This window comes from Salvia hispanica, chromosome 6 (genome assembly GCF_023119035.1).
Source record: "Salvia hispanica cultivar TCC Black 2014 chromosome 6, UniMelb_Shisp_WGS_1.0, whole genome shotgun sequence".
Taxonomy (NCBI): Eukaryota; Viridiplantae; Streptophyta; class Magnoliopsida; order Lamiales; family Lamiaceae; genus Salvia; species Salvia hispanica.
The window spans coordinates 13,694,294-13,716,174 of record NC_062970.1 but is presented as its reverse complement, the minus strand read 5'-3'; the positions used below and the strand labels follow the sequence as shown (position 1 = coordinate 13,716,174).

Genomic DNA, 21,881 nt, shown 5'->3' with positions numbered 1-21,881 from the left:
ACGTGGCAAATAATATTGATTTTTTATTAACAATTTTTAAATATAGAAAAAGAGGTTAGGCTTAAAAAAAAAAAAAAAAAAAAAAAAAAAAAAAGCAATACATCGTTAAAGCGTACCTACTTTTCTTTTTCACCAACTTGGTTGAGTTGAATTGAAATGCATCCATCTGTTTGTTAAAATGGCTTCATACTAATGGTAATCTCATATCTTTAAATATCCCCATCCTCTCTTCTTCATCTTCAAGTCTCATCATCACCCCACACCCCACACCCTACTCCCAATATATATACATCAAGAATCCATCAAGAACCTATAATTTTTTCCTTTGTTGAGTTCAATCATGGGGCGGTCGCCTTGCTGTGAGAAAGCTCACACCAACAAAGGTGCTTGGACTAAGGATGAAGATCAACGCCTCATCAATTACATACGAGCTCACGGCGAGGGGAATTGGCGCTCTCTCCCTAAATCTGCAGGTATGTTAAGTTTTATTAGTACCAGTATGAGAAAAAATAGGAGATTGAATTTGTTAATTTTGTAGGATTGCTGAGGTGCGGAAAGAGCTGCAGGTTGAGATGGATTAATTACCTGAGGCCTGATTTGAAAAGGGGGAATTTCAGTGAAGAAGAAGATGAGATCATTATCAAACTCCATAGTTTGTTGGGAAATAGGTGGGCTGTTTTTGGATTTTTTTTTAATCATCGATTTTTGTAGGTTAAAAAAAATGAATTGTTGAATTTGTGGTGCAGATGGTCTCTTATAGCAGGGAGATTGCCGGGAAGAACAGATAACGAGATCAAAAATTATTGGAACACGCACATCAAACGCAAGCTTATTAGCAGCGGCGTGGATCCGCAAACGCACCGCCCTAGAAGTTCAGGTCCTCCGTCCAAGGACAACTCGTCGTCGGCGCACGACAGTACCACGACGGAGGAGGAGAGCTGTGTGGATTTGGAGCTGTCGATTGGGCTGCCTTCGCACTCGCACTCGTCTAAGTATATGAAGAGTGCTTCTTCCTCCTCAGCTGAGTCTAAGTCGATCCACGACTTCTTGTGGCCTTTGGGTTTTTAGAAGGGTATTGGATTATATTTAATGATTGTTTATTGTAGAGTTTTTTTTTTAATGTAATTTAGATATTAATTAAGGTTTTATTACACAATTCAAGTTAAGCATTATTCTAGCCCTGAATTATGTTCAGGTTAATAGTATTTAATTAAATAAACAAGTAATCAATTCATTTTGTTTTCTACCTATATCATTTGACATTTATTTATTGAATAAAAGGCACATGGGAAGATGTGGGACATCATATTTAAGGCCATAATAAAAGTGCAACTTTATTATCCATTTCATATTCTATGTAGGGCACATTAAATTATTATTTTGAGATGTATAAATTGTCAAAAAACTAAATTTTCATATCATCGATATGATGTGGGCACTACTCCGAGTGTGACACACAGCACATTATAGGATAATGAAATTAGTTCAATCCATATTATGATTATTTTGAAGAAAGTTAAATTTCAATCCAGCCTAACACTTATTTTCCATAAGACCAATTAAAGGTCTACAATATCATATGCGTATTTATTCGCATTTTTCATTTTGATGATTATTGGTATACTATAATTTATAGCTATCATTTTCTCATGAATTCTTATCCTTAAAAGGAATATCTCACCCCATAACTTTTACTATTCCCTTAACCGAAACGTCGAAATTAAAATTTTGACGAATATCCGTAAAATAAAACAATAATTTTTAACTTTTACTATTTTAACGAACAGATAATTTAAATATTTTTATATTAAGAACTTAAAATGAGATTAATCTGAAATAAAATAGACCAATAATTAATCTCAATACACGTGAGTTTGAAAATTTTAATCTATAACCATGCATTTGTAATATAATGAATAATATTACTAATATTATCATTGGGTTAATTGGCATTCATTTATTGCTAGCAAATAAAAAAGACATGCGGGCTGACGTCTCTTTTGAAATGGCAATTAGTCAAAATAATGTTAATACCAAATTAAGTACAGTAGCTAAGTAACTAATTATTCCAAGTAAAAAATAGTAAGATTAATCAAAGGGATATGCTATTTTTTCTGTTTAAGTACAGGTGTACGAATGATAATAATTTATCTACCTAAACCATATGATTTGGTTAATCACATGGCTTATGTTTGTAATTATTGCATAGTCGGTTGTACTACTACATAAAAATATAGTACTAACTATAGTATATATTTGATACAAATGTTGTTGTCATGTGAGGCGAATAATTGAAACGAAACGAATCAATACTCTACAAAATAAAATTCTAATACTAAATTATTAACGTTTACTTCTTGTTGATAAATTTATTAATAGTTACCCATTTGAATAAGAAAGACTAATCAGTGAAAGAAGAACTAGCGGAGAGAACACAAACCCAAAAGCCACCAAAAAAGATTTCTCAAGAGCGAGGCATGAATCAAAAAGCAAGGTCAAGCACAAGTTCGTCTATGCTTATCTTTCGGTCGCTTTCTTAAACTCTTCATTGGCTTTCCAGCACACGTTAGAGGCTCTTGTTCTTTTGTTGATTCTTGGGTTCTATCCAAGCACTAACTTCATTCCACTCATCATTCATTCGTTTGATGAGAAGGGGAATTCGGGGCACCAACCTCGAGTCCAAGTGCTAAGTCTCCAGAGTCCAGAATCCACGTAATCACGCAATCACATAGAACACCGTTGTCCAAAACTTCTTATCTAATTTCTAGAATGGTGACCCTTTCCATGCTTCGAAGCATACAACTGGTTCTCTGTGGAGATCAATATCCCATCGCTTGCAACAGTGATACTACAAGCTACTCGACACCTTGCAACTAAACATAACATGCTCCATTGTTTTTGTCTCCATCTTGCAATGAACACACCGATCATCACCAATTCCACTCACACCAATTCTTGAAAGTCTATCGTCCTTGGTATCGATCATGAGTGGTACGGAAATAAATTGAGTAATATGTTCCTTCTCCAAGAAAAAAGTATTTCTAGTATTAAGTCTACCCTGTAGAATAACCCACAAAACAAGTTGTGCTCGGGATGAGGCAAGATTTCTCCAGGCAAGAAGTCCTTGATTGTGTTGAGAGCTCTCACTACAAAGTCGATGGTTTACCTACAAAATAAAATTAGAGACAGAAAAATATGAAGATTTGTCAAGTGACCAGATCCTCACATCCCTCATGTTTTTTCTCAGAACAGTGTGATTCGCGGCTAGTAGCATATCCTCAAGTACATCATCTTCCCATGCAAAGAGTTTCATTCTCCTAGACAATCTCTAATTCCACTCCCCATTGATCCGGGTCCCATTTCTTGGATGTAGTGTCCTTTTTGGGAGGACAAGGTAAAGACTCTAAAGAGTCTTGGAAGACACTCATCCCCAACCCAACACTCCATCCAGAATCTCGTTTGGGCTCGATTTCCCACTCTGTGGATCCCTTTCCTCATCATCTCTTGAGTTTCATTGTTAAGCCCTTTGGTACTTGTGATTTGTCCCAAAATGCTTCCTTGGATGTTTTCCTTCATTTTCAAAACTTATGTCTTATTATGATTAGATTTAACTATCTTCTTCCATAGTGGTTTCTGTTCATCGGCAAATCTCCATCACCATTTGAATAACAAAGCAACATTTCTAATTGATAAATCTCCGACCCCCAAGCCTCTATGCTCAACTGGTTATTGAATGACATCCCACGCAAAGATGTTTCCCCCCTTCTTTCCCTCCTTCTTGCCCCAAAAGAATCGTCTCTGCATTTGTATGATGTGTCCTGCTACTTTCATAAGCATCTGATAGAGGCTCAGGTAGTACATAGGAAGATTGATTAGAACCGATTTAATCAAGACCAATCAACCTACCTTCGATAGACACCTTGCTTTCCACAATGGTATTTTGGATGCAGTTGCTGAAATCTCACCTTTTGCATACCCAAGGATCCAATATCTTGTTTTATTAAAGGATGAAAAGATGAAACAAAATTGGGATGTAGAGAAAAAACTACTTATATGGAGGCTTGGTTGAATTATGGATTAAAGGATGGTATCCAAATTTTCCTTACTCGTCCGAGTAAATATGCAAAGACTTACCTAAAGCTAAAAGATGGTTGGGACACAAATGAAGTATACCTCATGAGTGTGGCTATACAACTTTGTCGAGGATGGTTGGTCCTTTGTTAGTGGTCTTATGGTTGTCGAGTGGTCTTCTTGGGCTTGCTTTTATGAGGTGGTGGTAGGTTGTGCATGGTTTGTCGATTTTGTAGTGTTTCTTTGTTTTTGGGGAGGCTTTGTTATTGTTCAAGCTTTTATACTCTTTTGCACACCATTTTTGAATGTTTGAGCCTTTCTTTTTATCAAAAAAAAAAAAAACATTTTGCTACAAAATGTTACACCAATTACTATTTTGTACTCCTCATTTTAGGTAAAAGCTAACGGCGTTTAAATATACATCACAAAATGTATTATGCATAGTGAAATTTTTTATAGAGTAAAGGCCAAATTTGGTCCTGGTCATTTTACGTTTTTTGTCCTAAACATTATCTTTTGGATTTTCTGGTCCTAAACATATGAAATTTGATCATTTTGGTCCTCCGTCAACATTTCCGTTAAAAACTAACGGTCAACGGGTTTAATCCCAATTTTGACCAAATTAAACTTTTAATTTTGATTTTTTACTCCCTAATTAGTTCCCTAATTATTTTTATCTCACACACGCAGTGAGAGCTTCAACGGCAGCTATGCGATTCTCCAAAGACGAAAAAAAGCTCAGCATGGCAGCGGCGGCGCTCGCGATTCTGAGATGGATCAGGACACTTTTTTCCCTCATCACGATGCTGCTCTCTCTTCTAATCTTCTCCGCTCCGATCCTCCTAATCGTCGCCGACGCGCTCCTCCCCTCCGCCTTCCTCTCCGCCGCCATCCCAATTACGACTTCCGCGACTCTCTAATTGACACCCCCCTCGTCTCAATCGTGCGCTCCGCCATCATCCTATGTAAGATTTCTCCGAAATTAGAGCTCCGATTATCCGATCTAGTTTTTAATTCGTCGAATTGCGAGGTGATGTGACGAAATTGGGGGAAATTTCAGGTGTTTACAGCTTCTGCGACGGGCCGGGGCTCCCATTTTTATTGGGTTTTTCAATTTTGGGATTCTTTCGATTTTAGAATTTGTGAATGGATGGAGAATTTGAAGTGATAAACATACCATCATACAAATCTGAAAGCATAAAATATATACTAAAAAATCATTACATAAATATATAAAATCAAATTTTGAAATCAACAAATTTCTAAAAATATATTGCTTAGTAAATTTGGCAAAAATTTCTCAATAAAATAAAATTACCAACTGATTGGAATCAATAAAATAGTTTATACTACTAATTAAGAATTAATCTGCATCGATCTTCTCTTCTATTCCAATATGCATTCATCTTACTTCTAATCTCTCCCAACCTTTTTTATCTGCTTGCCTCCTTTTCCGTTCATCATCTCCAGCACTTTCATCACCCTATGCCGATGTCATCTTCTCCATCATGTCGGATTGCCTCCAGCTATATTAGAACTTCAAACAGAAAATAACAAAACTCGCCTTTTATAACCCTACCATTTTGTCATGGAACACACACCAATGACAATTAATTTGTCATCGGGCTTGGCCATCTCATAAACGCGTACATATCTCACTTTGATGACCGATGGAGTATTGTTAGGCTATAAAATTCAATAAGGAAAGTGATATTCATACGGAAAACAATGTTTTGTTGGAGAAAATCCAACAATGGAAAGGGAAAAGCCAATGAAAAAGTGAGTAAGAAGGTAGCAAATTAGACATATTTATAGAGGGTTTAGGCTAATGAACTTATTTGGATTCACTAATAATTAGTTACGTTACAAAGTCTTGATAAGAATTAAGTTAGATTAAATAAATTTTCATGAATGGAATTATTGTGTAACACTTTATACATTGATACATACTATAATTTATACAATAATTATAATAAATTCACTTAATTTAAATTAGTGCCTAAAATCATACAACCTTCCATTACTACGGCAAAGTTAGTCAAACTATGACTCTAAGTTCATAACTTTGCATTTAATTGATAAGAAATTAATTATAAAACTATACAAATTCAAATTATTTCATATATATTTAAATTGGTCCATAATTTATAAATATTTTAAAGTAAAGATAAAACTTATAAATATTTTAAAAGGCGCCCTTTATGTATGTATAGATATATAGATATAGATTGCATGTGACAAAATGGAGTACTATTTGAGATGTAGTATAACAAATAGAATAATCCTAACATTTAAATGATTTAACAAAAAATTGAGTCGAGTATGCGACAAGTTTATAATGCCGCTGCAAGAAAATTGAGTCGAACTTCTATGACTCGAGCTGTTGTTAGACAATGCATGGAAAAGAAGGTGCAATTAGGTACGTTTATTGTTAACTTGGGTCATAAAGTTTCGATTTGCTCTGATGTGTGGACTGATTGTTTTTGCAAAAATTCATATATGGGCATTACTGTGCATTTCGTTGATCATAGTTGGACTTTGAACAAACGTTTGATTGCATTTCGGGAATTTCCCGCACCACACACTGCACAAGCAATTGCTCAATTGATCATTCAAGTTTTGAATGAATTTCAATTGATCAATAAAATTTTTTCTGTTGGTTTTGATAATGCAAGTGCTAACACTGCTAGTATAGATGATCTCATCAGTGCATGTTCTCCTGTTATTGATGGCAAATATTTTCATGTGCGATGTATTGCTCATATTTTGAATTTGTGTGTTCAAGATGCGATCGATTTGTGGCAAAAGTATGTTGATCCTATTAGAACTGCTGTTAAATTGATTCATAACAAAGCTCCTATTGGTAGAGCTTGGAAGAAATATTGTCATAGCAAGCAGTGCAGGTACACCAATTTTCGTTTGGATGTTTCAACTCGTTGGAACTCGACGTACGATATGTTGGAGTCGACTTTGAACCACATTGAGTATTTATGTGATTTTTTTAGAACTTGCCCGCATGTTCCTTCTGATTTGCTTTTGATACCCTCTTGTTGGGACCACAGCATGGATTTGTTTCGATTATTCCAAGCTTTCAAAAATGCCACTGTTGAGTTATCCGGTGTTTATTATCCTACTTCTGTGCGTGTTTTGGAGCATTGCATGTATGTGGCAATTGGTTTTAAGACATGTGTGAAAAATACTCAATTCATTGAGTTGAAGGCTATTTTGTTTTATATGGTTGAAAAATGGTTGAAATATTTTGCGCGTATTCCAAATGTGTTCTTGATTGCAAAATGCTTGGATCCAAAGTGGAAGTTGCATGGTGTGCATAAAATTTTAGACATGTATTATGGTTGTTTGCACGATTTGGATTTTTCTCAACTTCGCGAAATGGGCTTGACAAGAGGAGAAAGCTTCGAACTAAATCTTCCGAATGTTGAAGAAATCAAACTAAGGTTAGATAGTGCGCTTCGTGCTCTCTTCGGGGAATATGAAATGCGATATAACACCATTCACCAGGTACGTGCTCCTCCTAGTCCTTCGACATTTGATTTTGGTGGCGGGAATTATAGCAATGTCATGATTGATCCCGATGTAGTATCACAATTGCAAGATCTATACGGTGCTACAACCAATAGGACTAGAGCTACTAGTGAGTTAGATATATATTTGGAATCGCGCTCTATTTTTCAAAATCCAGGTCCCCCTACTCAACAAATTGACGTCCTTGATTGGTGGGGAACACATGACAAAGAGTTTCCGATACTTTCGATAATGGCTAAGGAGATTTTCGCCGTTCCCGCTTCCACCGTCGCCGTGGAGCAAGCTTTTAGTGTCGGCGGTTGTGTCCTAGACGACAAAAGGAGCAATCTCTCCGCCAAAAACATGGAAGCCACTATGTTACTTGATGATTGGGCAAAGGCGGACATGAGAGCACAAGAGCCGGATTTCGACTTTCGTGTAGAGAGTGATGGTGAAGAGTTTTCCACCGATGACGAGGTCGGAAGCGAAGGCGCTCAACAATATCAATGACGGGGGGCGGTGAACGGCGAGCACGGCCGGCCAAAAAGGTAAGCAAGGTAAGAGAACTACGTGGGCTTTGATTCCTCAATAAAATTGTGGATACGTAGGCAACTCAACTTAAATTTGAAAAGTTTAACTTTGAAAGTTTAAGTTGAGTTCAAGCCCTTTTCAATTTTTTCCTTTTTCCCCCCATTTCATGGTTTTTTTTATTTATGTTCCGACGACACTTGTAAATTATATCACATTGTTGTATTATTGTAATGTATTGACAATTGTATTATTGTAATGTATTGACAATTGTATTATTGTAATGTATTGTTGTTCGTTACAAGTTACAACTCAAATTCAATAAAATTGATATGATTTTCACCTTATTCGTCTTATTTCAATTTAAATTATCCATTGCCTTGTTCCAATTTATTGTATAAATCCAAAATTCCAAATTATATAAGCAAAAAAAAAAAAAAAAACCGTTGGAACCGCCAAAACCGAACCGGAACCGTGAGAACCGTACAAAAACCGGCGGTTCGGAACCGGAACCGGAACCGCCGGTTTTAGATACCGGAAGATTGCATGTGACAAAATGGAGTACTATTTGAGATGTAGTATAACAAATAGAATAATCCTAACATTTAAATGATTTAACAAAAAAACGACTGTACCCAACCCTAAACCCTCAACCTCAATTTCTCTTCTCCGCCAAAACCATTTCAACAGCCAAACCCAAAGCACTCTCACAACACTCATAACACAACACCTTCAACATTCAATAAGAGATATACATACATAGCTCGTCGTATCCACAATTTGGATTCAGTTTGAGATGCACCAGAGTGATGCAGAAGCTTTTACGCAGAACGCCCGCTGCTGCCCCAATTTCATTCGGCAATAACAACACTCCTCTCTCTCTACCCGTCTCCGCCTCCAGCTTTATCTCTCTACGGTTCACCGGCGCCTCCAGGAAAATGTCGTGTCTCGGCCAGCCGACAAATCCGTTTTCGTCCGCAGCGGTGCGTGGCCTCAAATTGACGAAATTGCGCCCCTGCAGCTGCGCCATCGACAACAGCAGCGCCAATGCGGCGCCGCTGAGGGCGTGGGTGGTATTGAAGGAGAGCACTAGGCATGGTGGATTGGGAGGCGGGTCCCACAGGGCGGCGTGGTTCGCAACCCTAGCCGGGAATCCGAGTACGGGCGGCGAATTCGCGGTTTCAGAGGAGAAGCGCTTGCAAAGGAGGAAGAATGGGGGCAGCGGCGCGGTGGTTCCGGGGAGCCCGGATTTGCTCACTATTCCTGGAGTCGGTCCAAGGAATTCGAGGAAGCTCGTGGAAAAAGGGTTTGAGGGTGTAGCTCAGCTCAAACAGCTATATAAAGATAAGGTATATTTCTGTTTTTGGCTTAAATTCAGGTCACTATTCAATTCAAGTTTTATTTTGGTTGGTTCACTCCATTATAGCAAAATGTGTTTTGAAGCCATTAAAGCTGTGTCACTTTGTTGTTTTCATTGTGCGTTTTGAGTATGGCAAAATATTTGAATAGCTGAATTATAAGTTGAGCTTTTGTAACATGCTCTTGTTATGGTGCAGTTTTTCGGTAAATCTAGTGAGAAGATGGTGGAGTTCTTACAGAGTTCGGTTGGGATCATACACAAGAACCATGCTGAGAGCATAACTATATTTATCAAGGAGAGTGTGGATGAAGAGCTCAAGGAAAGTATTAAGCCTAGTCAAAAGAATCGGATCACTTTATGTGTTGAAGGAAATATCAGTGTGGGAAAGACTACATTCTTGCAGAGAATAGCTAATGAAACCCTTGAGCTTAGAGATCTTGTGGAGATTGTTCCTGAACCAGTTGACAAGTGGCAGAATGTTGGTCCGGACCACTTCAACATATTAGATGCCTTTTATGCTGAACCAGAGAGATATGCGTATACATTCCAGAACTACGTGTTTGTTACAAGAGTTATGCAAGAGAGAGAATCATGTGGCGGTATGAAGCCCCTGAGGCTTATGGAACGGAGCGTCTTCAGTGACAGAATGGTAAACGACTAAGTTCCTCTCTTTTTGAGCATGATGACAATATGTGATCTCTATCTCCTGAGCTTTTTCAGAAATGTTGTGTTTGATCAAGCTTTTATTACAACAGAATGACGAAGAAGAAGACTGGCAACCTATTAAACAATCCATATTCTTATGCGAAAACCAAGATATTTGTCTAATGTGTGAACTTAATATTGAGAAACCTTTTTGGTTGTTCACTAATATTGAATCAGCTTTGCTTATCTTCTTGATCGATTTTCTTAATTTAGGTCTTTGTGAGAGCTGTTCATGAGGCAAAGTGGATGAATGAGATGGAAATTAGCATTTACGATTCATGGTTTGATCCTGTCGTTTCAAGTTTGCCCGGACTCATACCTGATGGATTCATCTACCTAAGAGCAAGTCCTGATACTTGCCACAAGCGCATGATGCTGCGTAAGAGAGCAGAGGAAGGCGGAGTCTCTCTGGACTACCTGAGGGATTTGCATGAGAAGCATGAAAGCTGGCTTTTCCCCTTTGAGAGTGGCAACCACGGAGTTCTATCAGTCAGTCAACTTCCCAAGGACGATGATTGGTCTTTACATCCCCACATCAAAGACCGCGTCTTTTATTTGCACGGTGATCATATGCATTCGAGCATCCAAAAGGTACCACCCATCATTGCACTTGCAAAATTATTCCAGGCTATTCTTTTCGTCATTTTTTCCCATCTCTGTGTTTTGCCTTTTGTTATGGAGCAGGTTCCTGCCTTGGTTCTCGACTGTGAACCAGACATCGATTTCAGCAGAGATGTAGAAGCTAAGCAAGAGTATGTTAAGTTTGGACTTCTCCCATTTCTAGACAGTTTTTATTGCTGATCTCATTTAAACACTACATGGTTTTTATCTATCTCAATAAGATTCTAGTATAATAGATTAATCTAATCTAAAGCAAGCTCTGATGCATTTCTTTATCTGATCACGTTTGAGTTATACCTCAAAATTTATTTACATTATTTTTCATCTGAAAGATATGCTCGCCAAGTTGCTGAGTTCTTCGAGTTTGTCAAGAAAAAGAAAGAAGTTTCCGATTCAGTCATAGGACAAGACACACGAACGAGCAACCAACCTTCGGTGCTGTTGCCCCACAATGGAAATCTCTGGATGCCGGGACAGCAGCCTTTCCCAGGCTCAGCTGTTGATTTTAGGAAAGCTATGTCGTTCATGCCTAAGTAGAAAGTGACTGTTTTAGTTTTATCCTCATGTAAAAAGAATAGATGTCTAGTAAATCTTTTAGCTAACAGCTCTCTAGAGATTGTTGAGAGTTGTGATTTTGTGGATTGTAGGTTGCTTTCTTTTTAGGAAGCTGACTTTTGGAATTTGAGAAGAATGTTATCTCTCAAACCTTTGTTCCCACTTCCCTTTTTTGGGATGAAGTTTGATGCTCTCTCCGTTAGTTAAGTGGTACGTACCCGTGGTTATATAAGCTGTATTTCGAATTTTGAAACTATTAGTACTAATTCTTAAAATGTGTTATCTTTTCTCACCTCATGTTTTCTTAATACTTCATTGTTTGGTTCAATGTTATGGTACTATTATTATATGTAGTGATACATAGTAGTTTTATAAAGTTTGTTTGTTGACAGATTAACATTGTAAAACTGCCAAAGGAGCCAAATTAAAGAAGTGAACTTTATTAATTAGTGAAAATGAGTGAAATCATATTTAATTTTCATTGTGATTTATTTCTCCAAAACTATTGGTTCAGCTTCAGCCACAATAATATTTAAAAGCCCAGGAAATGAAGCTCTCGACAATTTCCACAAGTGCAATTCAAACTCCTAAAATCACAAATCAGTCTCCTAAAATCACAAACCCTTGTTCCAGATTCATCGTTTTGCTACAATCCTGTATAGGAATTGAGCTCAACGAAATCGGAATTGCTCGATGTGGGATTATGCCCTTTGCAAATATGAAGTAGAAATCAAGCTGAAGCTGTTGTCAAAAGTCGTTGAAGGCTCGGGGAAGGAACAAGTGTTGAGACTCATTCATCAGCCAAAAACTAGCCGTTGGTGAAGTGGTAGTTATAACTGATTTTCTGTTTTGAAATTAGTTGGTTATCTCAAGTTGTTGTAGTCTTCTATATTTAGCTCGGTTTTCTCAGTTTGTATAGCAGAGAGAAAATCACACACACACAGCAGATTGGGGGTTTATGAGCTCTAGCTTGTGATTAGCTTAGGGCATTCAATTTGTAAGTGTGAGCCATCTTCTTGAGAGTGTTGATTCAATAAACTTCGAGTGACTTCTCCGTGGATGTAGGCAATCTTTGCCGAACCACGTAATCGCTTAAGAGTGCTTTACTTTTCTTGTTTGAGAGCTTTCAATCGGTAGTTTAATCCTAACACTCAATAATGGCGATGAACGGCGGATTGAGATCTTGTGCTTCCAAGCTTATGAATTCGGCAATTATGCCCAAATCAGGTATACCATTTCTTTCTATCATTCTCTTTTTCGTAGATCTTTTTCTTTGTTTCTGGTACAATTTGTGTAGTTTTGGTGATTATGCGAATCCGGTTTACGTTTTTTTTTTCGTATCTTTAACTAGTTGTATTATTTATTTTAATTTTTCTGGATTCTTCCGTAGCTATGAAAAATGAAAAAAAACTGTGCTGATTCAGCTGCACATACATACTTCTTTCTGTGATAGTAATGGTAACTATTTATGTGCTCTTTCAGTTGCTTATGTTGATAATGCTAATAATGTATGCTGATTTACTTCACTTTTAATAAACTTTGTATGGTCTGTTCAATGTTTTTTACTGTTATCCTGGATAATCTAAAGAATGTGGGTCTTTTTCCTTTGAACTGGTCCTAAAAATTGGCTATACAACTTACAAAATGCATGTGTCTTAAAAATATTTTACTTTTAGTGAATGTATGAATGAATAGAAATTTGGAACATAGTTATTGGAGTTTGGGAGTCTTTTGTATCATGTATGTCTTCTGGTTTCTCTTGTCTTATCAGATCTTTTTCTCATTATGTTAATGTTTTGTATCTAAAAAAGAGCTTAAATAATAGATTTAATTATTGAAATGATCATTAAAGTTTTTATATCATTTCTCTAATGTCATAAAGCTGTATTTTGCACTGAGAAAATAGTAGGTAATTAGTCTCCATTTTGTGGTAATCTTTTCTTAGTTAATAGTATATTGTAAATTTAGTTAAGTATAATTATTTCAGTATTGGATATTGTAGATTTTTTCTGTGGGATATTGTAAAAAAGTAAAATTCGTTGCTTATTCACAGGGAACAGGGGCATTCACTCAACTAGTGTAAAGAAGATGGGAGGAGGCCATGGCCATGATGAGCCTTTCTATCTACATGCAAAGCACATGTACAACTTGGACAGGATGAATAATCAGGCACTGAAAATGAGCATTGCTGTCTTCACTGCATTTAGCATTGGTGTTGTAGTCCCAGTTTATGCAGTAGTCTATCAGCAAAAGAAGACTTCCTCAGCGTAATTTTTCTTGTTGATATCTGCATTTGTGGCAATAATTGACATTTGAGCCTTGTGTAGGAAAGAAGCACTGACTGAAAAGAATTTAACAGTCGTTTGCATTCACTGTCTTTATGTCGTCTACCTGCTTTGATTTGTTCCAACTACAATGCTGCAATGCAGATTTCCCTTCTATCAGCATTTCACTTTCACACTTTCTGGGATTCACTTCTTTGTGGCAATAATATTTCTTGGATCTGTCCCAAATACAATGCCATTTATTCTTCTATCCTCATACATGATGTTTGCATCTGGATATACATACCAATCTTCTTGCTAAAGTCTATATTTCTTGTGCTGGTCAGCACTTTATTTTTTGACAGTTGAATCTGAAAATGAGTAGCTCCATCTAGTATCCTCAAGGGCCTTGAGGTTGCTGATTTGCATTATTGAGAACTTAGAAACTGCTGTAATTTATGTACTAGACTGATCTAATTAAGAACTAATGCTAGTGCCTTCATTGCTGCTGGTGTTTAGTCATTGTTGTCTTCCTGAACATAGATTTGTATAATGAGTAATTGACACATTCAATGACTAGAAACCATAGGGAAGTTAGTGACCTGACCAGACATCTCATTATGGCAAATGGACTTTATTAGTAGATGAACATACACATGTGAGATTTTTATTAAAAAAATCCCATCGGCGCGAGTCAATAATTATAAACTAGATAAAGATGTTACTCTCTTGTTCGAGTGTTGTATTCAAATGATCATGAGACGCTCCATATACGTCTAGACGGACAAATCCCAGACTAGAGATCGGACAAATCCATATTCCTCGGCGGCCTCGTCTAGAATATCTTTAACCAATGGTTTTTTCAAGAAAGAGATGGGAAGAACAAATCTTGAGATTTCCATGCCCACATACACCACAAAATGCCCTTTTGGTGCAATTTTCTTACCATCAACTTCTACTCCTGTCTCCATTTTTATGAAACTATTGATTGGATATAGGAATATATTGGTGAAAGGGTGAGAGTGTTTTGGAGGGTCTTTGTTCAAACTGTATAGAAAGGGATAGAGATCTTGCTGTTTATATAGGGCTTGAACAAATGTGCCTTTTAAGATTAAATATAGTTTATGCTCAATGTGATTATATATACTTGTCAGGAATGTTAGTAATATAATAATGAGCTTCTAATTAGAACTATAAACCACTCTGGTCCGTATTTACATATTGATTAAAATAAATGGATAGTTGTATTTTAAATCATAAAATTTCTTTGACTTTTGTTCACTCATATAATTTTTAAATTATAATAAAAAAATCATAGCTTTTCAATTTTTGTAATTGTCTCTTTTATGAAAACCGAAACTAATATGAAAAATTAAAATATTATTTGGCAATATTAGTACTACTAGTAAATTGGTAGGGAAGAATGTGACATTTGACCTGATTTAGGACTAAAGTCACCTGAAACTAATCCCCAAATCTCAGAATTTCAACCGCCTAAACCCAGAATTGAACAATATTCTCCTCTCTCTTAACTAATCTGCATCAGGAGAGACTAGAGAGATATAGATATAGGAGAAATTTATTGCATTTCTTGAAAATCTCCTCACATTCATTATGCAATTGAAGGCCATAAACACCTTCGCTGTGACAATGATGTTAACCGCTGCGGTGATCATCCTCTTCTCCACCGGATTTCTCGAATTCCCAGCTGCCGATTCCGCAGTCCCATCACCTAAAGATTCGATCTTCTACTCTCTTTCGAAATCCGATTCGCCGGAGCCCTTCAGAGATTTGTTCGGAGCGTTCAAGAAATGGGATTCCGAGGTGGGTTGCGCCCAATTTAGGGAAACACACCGAGATTTACTGGTGAATGGGTCGAAGATGTCGTCTTTGCAGAATGCGGAGGGGGGAATTGAGTGTGGTGAGCTGCAGATGAAGCATGTCAGCGTTCTGGTCAAAGGGTGGACTTGGGTTCCTGACAATATGGATAATTTGTATAGCTGTAGATGCGGGTTGAGCTGTTTATGGACCAAATCTTCTCTTCTTGCTGATAAGCCTGATGCCCTTTTGTTTGAAACAACCACTCCCCCAATTCTGGTAAAATCCCCCTATTATTTGGTTATTTTGAGGATGATATGTGAATATCAGTGATTTGGGTTAAAGTTTTTTGTGATGTTTGTTGTGTCGTCTGCTTTTGTATTTTCTGATTCTGTGAAAGCAATCTGCAACTCTAGTATTAGCAATACTTGCATTTTTTTGGTATCCTGGTTTGGGATTGTAGTCTCTGGTAGTTGGCTAGGGAGGATACACAAAAATAATTCTAGTTAATCCACCATTTACTTTGATGGTTTGGTTAATTTTGGACTAGTTTGGCCATCTTATCCTCCAAGTATTTAATTCATCATATCACTCAAAGTAAACACCCCCGTAGTGTGTGGTTCTTGATCCTAACAATTAGTGAAATACTGAAATATGATTGCCTAAATTGAAGATTGAATCCATTTAGAATCACTCTAAGCTACTTGATCCTAAATCAGATTGACTACGACATTTGTAAGCATTAAGTTAGTGAAATTTGATGGCCTACATCGAAGATACTAATTTGTGTAGGATTACTCTTGCGTGTGATGGAGTTCTGAACCGCGGAGGTGTATTGCGATTATATCAAAGTAGTGTGAGGGCCGAGAAACAAGGGCTAGAACATTTGACAGAGACGGGATGGTGATCCACTTCGGGTGTATATGGATCTTGAAGCTGGTAGGAAGAGGTCAGGCCGTGAGGATATCTTTATTAGCTATCATGCTAAAGATAACGTCCAGTCGACTTATGCTGGGGCAGTTTTTCATAACAATAGAAATTATCAACTATCTTCTGACAAGAACAATGTAAGTTTTTCACTAATTCCATTCCTTTTTCGTCACATGTTGCTCATACCTTTTGCTTAATTTTGACTTTTTTGTTGTATAATCTCAATCTAATTTTGAGTGAACTCCTTATTTATGGATATTAAAGCTGATTGGGATTCTCAATTTTCAAGGGCACTCTTGTTTATTGGTCTTCGTCTCGCTGCTTGCCTCAAAGGAATCAGCTTGCCAAGAAGATACTCAGCTTGTTGCCCTCCCACTCTTTTGGTAAGTGCTTGAACAATGTTGGAGGCCTCGACCAGGCACTCTCCTTCTATCCCGAGTGTGTGAAAGATCCCAACGAGAAGCCTAAATGGTGGGATCATCTACATTGTGCCATGTCCCATTACAAGTTTGTCCTTGCAATCGAGAACACCATGACAGAGAGCTATGTGACAGAGAAACTCTTCTATGCTCTCGATTCCGGGGCTGTTCCCATATACTTTGGCGCCCCAAACGTCTGGGATTTCATACCTCCTCACTCCATAATAGACGGGACACAGTTCAGTTCTATTGAGCAGCTGGCCTCCTACGTGAAGTCCTTAGCTAATGATCCCGTTGCTTATGCTGAGTATCACGCATGGAGGAGATGTGGCGTTCTAGGTAACTATGGGAAGACTCGTGCCACTAGCCTCGACTCGTTGCCTTGCAGACTATGTGAAGAAGTGAGCAGGATGAATGGGAGAGATGCAAAGGCTTTGTAGCAGCAAGTGTTCTTGTGGAATGTGTCAATTTTTGTTGTGATTTTGTTATGTCGGTTAATCTTTTAGAGTATGTATATAACCATTGGAAATGAGATGTAGAGAATCTTTGTGTGTTGCTTCCTGTGTTTGTTACTGCATTTCATGATTTAGTCTGATGTTGTTTTGTTTTTACTGTTATTTCGATCATTCCAGTGGTGGAGAAAGTTCAAAGGGATTGTTTTGCTAGCATTGCTTCTAGTGGCCAACAAACATCGTCTGTTGGTGTGAATCCACAGATTTCAGCTCCACCTAGCTCATTGCTGCAGAAATATGCAATGGAACAAGCTCTCAAGACCTTCACACAACAGATGAATACTCAAAATAACCCATTTGGAAACACTGCCTTTGCACCTGGCTCACCCTTCCCATTTCCACCACCACCACCACCATCCCAATCAACGAGTCCAACATCGGATTCATTCAAGAGTGGAGCCCCTACCTTTAAGAGTGGATCTCCTGCAGCATCTCAATCAATAACTGATATACCTGCAACAAAAGTGGAGGATCCTCCGTCCACATCTGTCAATAATAAAGTAGAACCGCAGGATGCACCAAAGAAATATGGTATTTCCAGTCCTTTTTTGTCTCTGATTATTCAAATATGTTAACTTAGATGAGCATCCATAAATTATGAATCTTAGAATTTTCTTTCACTGCTTTTTTCCATAACCCTCCACCCTTATGTTATGTCAATATTCACTGGATCTGCATATGCTCCATTTTCAGCTTTCGTAGATGTCTCCCCAGAGGAGACGGTGCAGAAAAGTGCTTTTGAAGACTACAAGGAATCAGCTCGTACAGATTCACCCAATAGTTACTCACAGCAATCTGAGCAAGTAAGTTGGGCCCTCACTGTCAGCACCGGACTAATAATTTGTTATCACATTTTGGTCAATCTAACTATTTCAGCCTCTTCCAAAAGGATCCCCAAAATGGCACGCCTTCAAACCAAGGAACAAAGGCATCAGATGGTCCCTCCACTAGTAAGTTCGGTCTGCATTCCTGTGTACTTTTCGTATTTGTAACTACTTACTTGGAGTTGTTAAATTGAAAAAATATTGTTGTTATTTACATGTAAGTATGTAACATACTATAATGAAAATTTATTGCTTCTATCCATAAACCATGAGGTTTGAGCAGCTAATCATGTTTGCAGTTTCAGATTGTTTCTCATTTCATTTTCTTGAGTAAAAGATTTTCTTTCACAAATTCTGATAATAGAAATTAACGAAATTATTTATCTGTGAATGAACAGGTAACCCCCTCTTGTCAGTTGATGCATTGGAGAAAATGATGGAAGATCCAACAGTGCAGAAAATGGTTTTCCCGTGAGATATCCTATACCCTTACTTTGAATTATTTATTTTACATGCACATAAGATGAGAGCTGAGACCCTTCAGAGATTTATCAAATCAAATATTTAACGTTAGATGGCACTGATGTTTGTATCTCATGAGAGTCACTTTTATTTAACCTTCTTTTCTTTTAAAATAAATTGCTTACAAGTTTACGTAATCTTCTGTTGAGTAAAAGCAAATATTGGCCTTTTTATATGGTCAAACTAATTATACTTATATAGACCTATTCTTGATTTGTTATTATTTGCAGATATTTGCCGGAGGAGATGAGGAATCCCACCACCTTTAAATGTAAGTTTGACTCTCCACCCAATTTCAAACCTTAAGGAAGCTTTGATTTTCTGTTCTCTAGTATCTAATTTATGGAGAACTTATAGTTTTTCCTATCTATTCTGTTGGAAGGTTTTCTTTTCTCACGTGCTCTTCCGGTGGCTTATTTGAAAATAATGACAATGAAAGTAAAATTGGGAACTGCAGAAACTTTGTTTATTTATTTTCAACTAGTTCAATGCAAAGCTGAAAATGCTCAGAAAGATTTTGCATGTGATAAATACATCATGATTCATGTGGCATTTTCCTCACTGCTGTGGCCTAAATTATATAAGTTCTTGATTCTTTCATTTTAAAACTTTCTTTTTGGAGCAGAATCTTAATTAAGATAAGAAAGAGCCTAGAAGTGGTGACATGCCATCCTTAAGTTTTTTATAACTATATTATGCATTTTTATCATAAACTCTTTAATGAAAATTCTTAATCACCTTTTCCATGTAATGCAACAGGGATGCTACAAAATCCAGTTTACCGTCAACAACTTCAAGATATGTTGTAAGTAGTAGTACATCTTTATTGTTCATTATTTTAAAATTTATGGAGATATTAGATGCTTTTTCCATGGGCTCAAAACATTTAAATAAGCAATTTCGCTCCATTAAGAGTAATTTTGTGTACATACAGCATCAGAGCATTTAGAAGTTGGTTGGTTGGTTGAACTACTGATGTGGTATTTAGATAATATTGTTTATACGAATCATGCAGTATCTTATGTAGCAGTAATGTTTTTTTCTACTTTATATTTTCAGAAATAACATGGGTGGAAATCCTGAATGGGACAATCGCATGATGGATACATTGAAGAACTTTGATCTCAGCAGCCCTGAGATCAAACAACAGTTTGGTGTGTGTTGCCACTTATTTCTGTGTTAACGTATAATGTTGATTAGGAGATATTGCAAGCATTTACACCCTCTGTTTTACTTCATGCAGATCAAATAGGCCTCACTCCGGATGAAGTCATATCTAAAATCATGGCTAACCCCGATGTTGCTATGGCGTTTCAAAATCCAAGAGTTCAAGCAGCCATCTTGGACGTAAGCAATTTCTTCTTTTCTCATCCCATCAACTTAAATGCTCCCCCACAGATTTCACCCCTCTCGTCATACTCTGCTGGGTGTGCGTAGCTACGCATGTCAAATTCTGATTTTCGATTGTAATCTTGCAGTGCTCTCAGAACCCTCTAAGTATTGCCAAGTATCAAAATGACAAAGAGGTAAGATAAAGACATAACACAATCAGTTCAATCAAACTATTATTCCATGTTTAGTTTTCTGCCAGCACATGTGCGTTGTAAATGCACAGCAGCTAATGCCCGCATCTTCATTTTCTCTCTTAGGTTATGGACGTGTTCAATAAAATATCTGAACTCTTCCCTGGAACTTCTCCTTAAATTCTTGATCCTCTATCTCCGGCCAAATGGCTAGGGTATAGATGCGCTTTAGTTTCCCGTTGAGCTTCAACTTCTTTGATACATCAGCAAGTCCTGTGCTATGAGTAAGATCACTGACATCTTTGCATCGCCACCGGCTAGGTATACATTGTTTTAGATTGGGATGGTGCTTCTTCAAGTCTTGGTGTAGTATATGTTAGTAGTTGTTAAGTTGAAACCCTCTTTTTGCTCTGGTAGTTTCTGATACGAATTTCAGTTGCACCTAGTCTTATTTTTGGTTAATAATGATGTTTGAGATTTTCTGATCTGTTGCGCATATGCAGATGAGTTATTATATCGTTATTTTTTGTGAATTTATTGCTACTGAGTAATAAAATGTGGACACATTGTTCACTCTCTCTCAAGATGCATTTCTAACTATTTACATTCAACTCAAACACATTTTAATGGAAATATCAAGTCAAATAGTGATTTTACTCCAACATTTATACTAAATTTAAATTATATTTTTTACTCATAAAATTTGAAAATGTGATTTAGGTTTGTTGTAAACTTAAAAATAGGTACTCCAATTTACTCTAAAACCAAAAATTTTATTGATTTTGGAATGCCATTGGAACTAATTGTCTATACCCTTTTGAATTTTAGTATACCATTGCAGATAGTCAAATAGATAGGAAGTTACTACAGAAGTTAATGGGCAATGGTAAATTATCATTAATGGAAAATGAGTCTCACTCCCATAGAGATAAAAGAGTTTCCAAAATAGAAAGTACACACTCTTGTGGGACGGACAAAAAAGGAAAGAATATATACTCTTATGGGACAGAGAGCGTAGTATAATTTGTAATTTATACTTTAATTAAATTAGTATTTATTTTAATTAAACTTATATACAGTATTTCATTAATTAAATTAAAATGAAAATAAGTTAAAATTATAATTTTCATTAAATTTAAAATATATCATAGAGAGGGAAAAAAAATATACTCCCTCCGTCCCAATTAAGTTGAGTCGTATTCCTCTTTGGGATGTCCCAACTAAGTTGAGGCATTTCATTTTTTAACAAAAAAATAAAACATTCAATCACTCTTACTTTATTCCTCTCTCCTACTTTTCAACACAATTTCTTAATCTTCGTGCTCAAAAGATTTGTCTCAACTCAGTTGGGACGGGGAGAGTATCAAATTTTGAATGATATTGCAAATTAAAGAATTCCATGGCTTATTTCTTGTTAAGAGCATCTTCAATGGAGACTAGCCGACCATTGCGACCGGCCAGCGCGATTTCGGCTAGAAAATCGGCTAGCTCACGCCGATTCACGCGATCGGCTAGCCTCCATTGCAGCCTCCAAAATCGGCTAACGACCGACTAGCGGTTTTTTTATATTTTTTTAGGTATTTTAATTAATTATGTAATTTTTTTTGTCCTGATGATGTGGCAGAAGGAGTTTTTGGCTAGGCTATTGCTAGCATACTCCCTCTGTCCCACAAAAGATGTTACACTTTTCTTTTTAGTTTTTTTTTT

The 21,881-nt window shown here is 36.9% G+C and overlaps 5 protein-coding genes across 5 annotated transcripts; all 5 read left to right on the top strand.

Annotated features, from left to right (window-relative positions):
• The first annotated feature begins 338 nt into the window (after positions 1 to 338).
• Positions 339 to 1,250, top strand: LOC125192343 (myb-related protein 330-like). The gene is made up of 3 exons (XM_048089886.1): positions 339 to 473; positions 539 to 668; positions 747 to 1,250. Exons 1-3 carry the CDS (start codon positions 341 to 343, stop codon positions 1,066 to 1,068), a joined length of 585 nt encoding a protein of 194 aa, XP_047945843.1. The 5' UTR covers positions 339 to 340; the 3' UTR covers positions 1,069 to 1,250.
• A 7,503-nt stretch (positions 1,251 to 8,753) lies between these two features.
• Positions 8,754 to 11,654, top strand: LOC125192316. Its single transcript, XM_048089857.1, has 5 exons — positions 8,754 to 9,470; positions 9,678 to 10,130; positions 10,400 to 10,777; positions 10,871 to 10,938; positions 11,140 to 11,654. Exons 1-5 carry the CDS (start codon positions 8,931 to 8,933, stop codon positions 11,342 to 11,344), a joined length of 1,644 nt encoding a protein of 547 aa, XP_047945814.1. The 5' UTR covers positions 8,754 to 8,930; the 3' UTR covers positions 11,345 to 11,654.
• Positions 11,655 to 11,854: 200 nt separating this feature from the next.
• Positions 11,855 to 20,661, top strand: LOC125194745 (protein TIC 40, chloroplastic-like; the record flags this gene model as incomplete). The annotated part of the gene is made up of 11 exons (XM_048092975.1): positions 11,855 to 11,870; positions 17,426 to 17,836; positions 17,999 to 18,108; positions 18,195 to 18,255; positions 18,528 to 18,600; positions 18,882 to 18,922; positions 19,411 to 19,456; positions 19,711 to 19,805; positions 19,895 to 19,998; positions 20,130 to 20,177; positions 20,301 to 20,661. Coding segments are annotated over 11 exons (1,059 nt in total), but the record flags the coding sequence as incomplete, so codon positions are not given.
• On the top strand, positions 11,912 to 13,809 carry LOC125192318. The gene is made up of 3 exons (XM_048089860.1): positions 11,912 to 11,934; positions 12,025 to 12,589; positions 13,416 to 13,809. The coding sequence occupies exons 2-3, from the start codon at positions 12,520 to 12,522 to the stop codon at positions 13,631 to 13,633; spliced, it is 288 nt and encodes a 95-aa protein (XP_047945817.1). The 5' UTR covers positions 11,912 to 11,934; positions 12,025 to 12,519; the 3' UTR covers positions 13,634 to 13,809.
• Positions 15,088 to 17,270, top strand: LOC125192317 (alpha-(1,4)-fucosyltransferase). Its single transcript, XM_048089858.1, has 3 exons — positions 15,088 to 15,723; positions 16,338 to 16,511; positions 16,664 to 17,270. Exons 1-3 carry the CDS (start codon positions 15,241 to 15,243, stop codon positions 17,231 to 17,233), a joined length of 1,227 nt encoding a protein of 408 aa, XP_047945815.1. The 5' UTR covers positions 15,088 to 15,240; the 3' UTR covers positions 17,234 to 17,270.
• Positions 20,662 to 21,881: the final 1,220 nt, after the last annotated feature.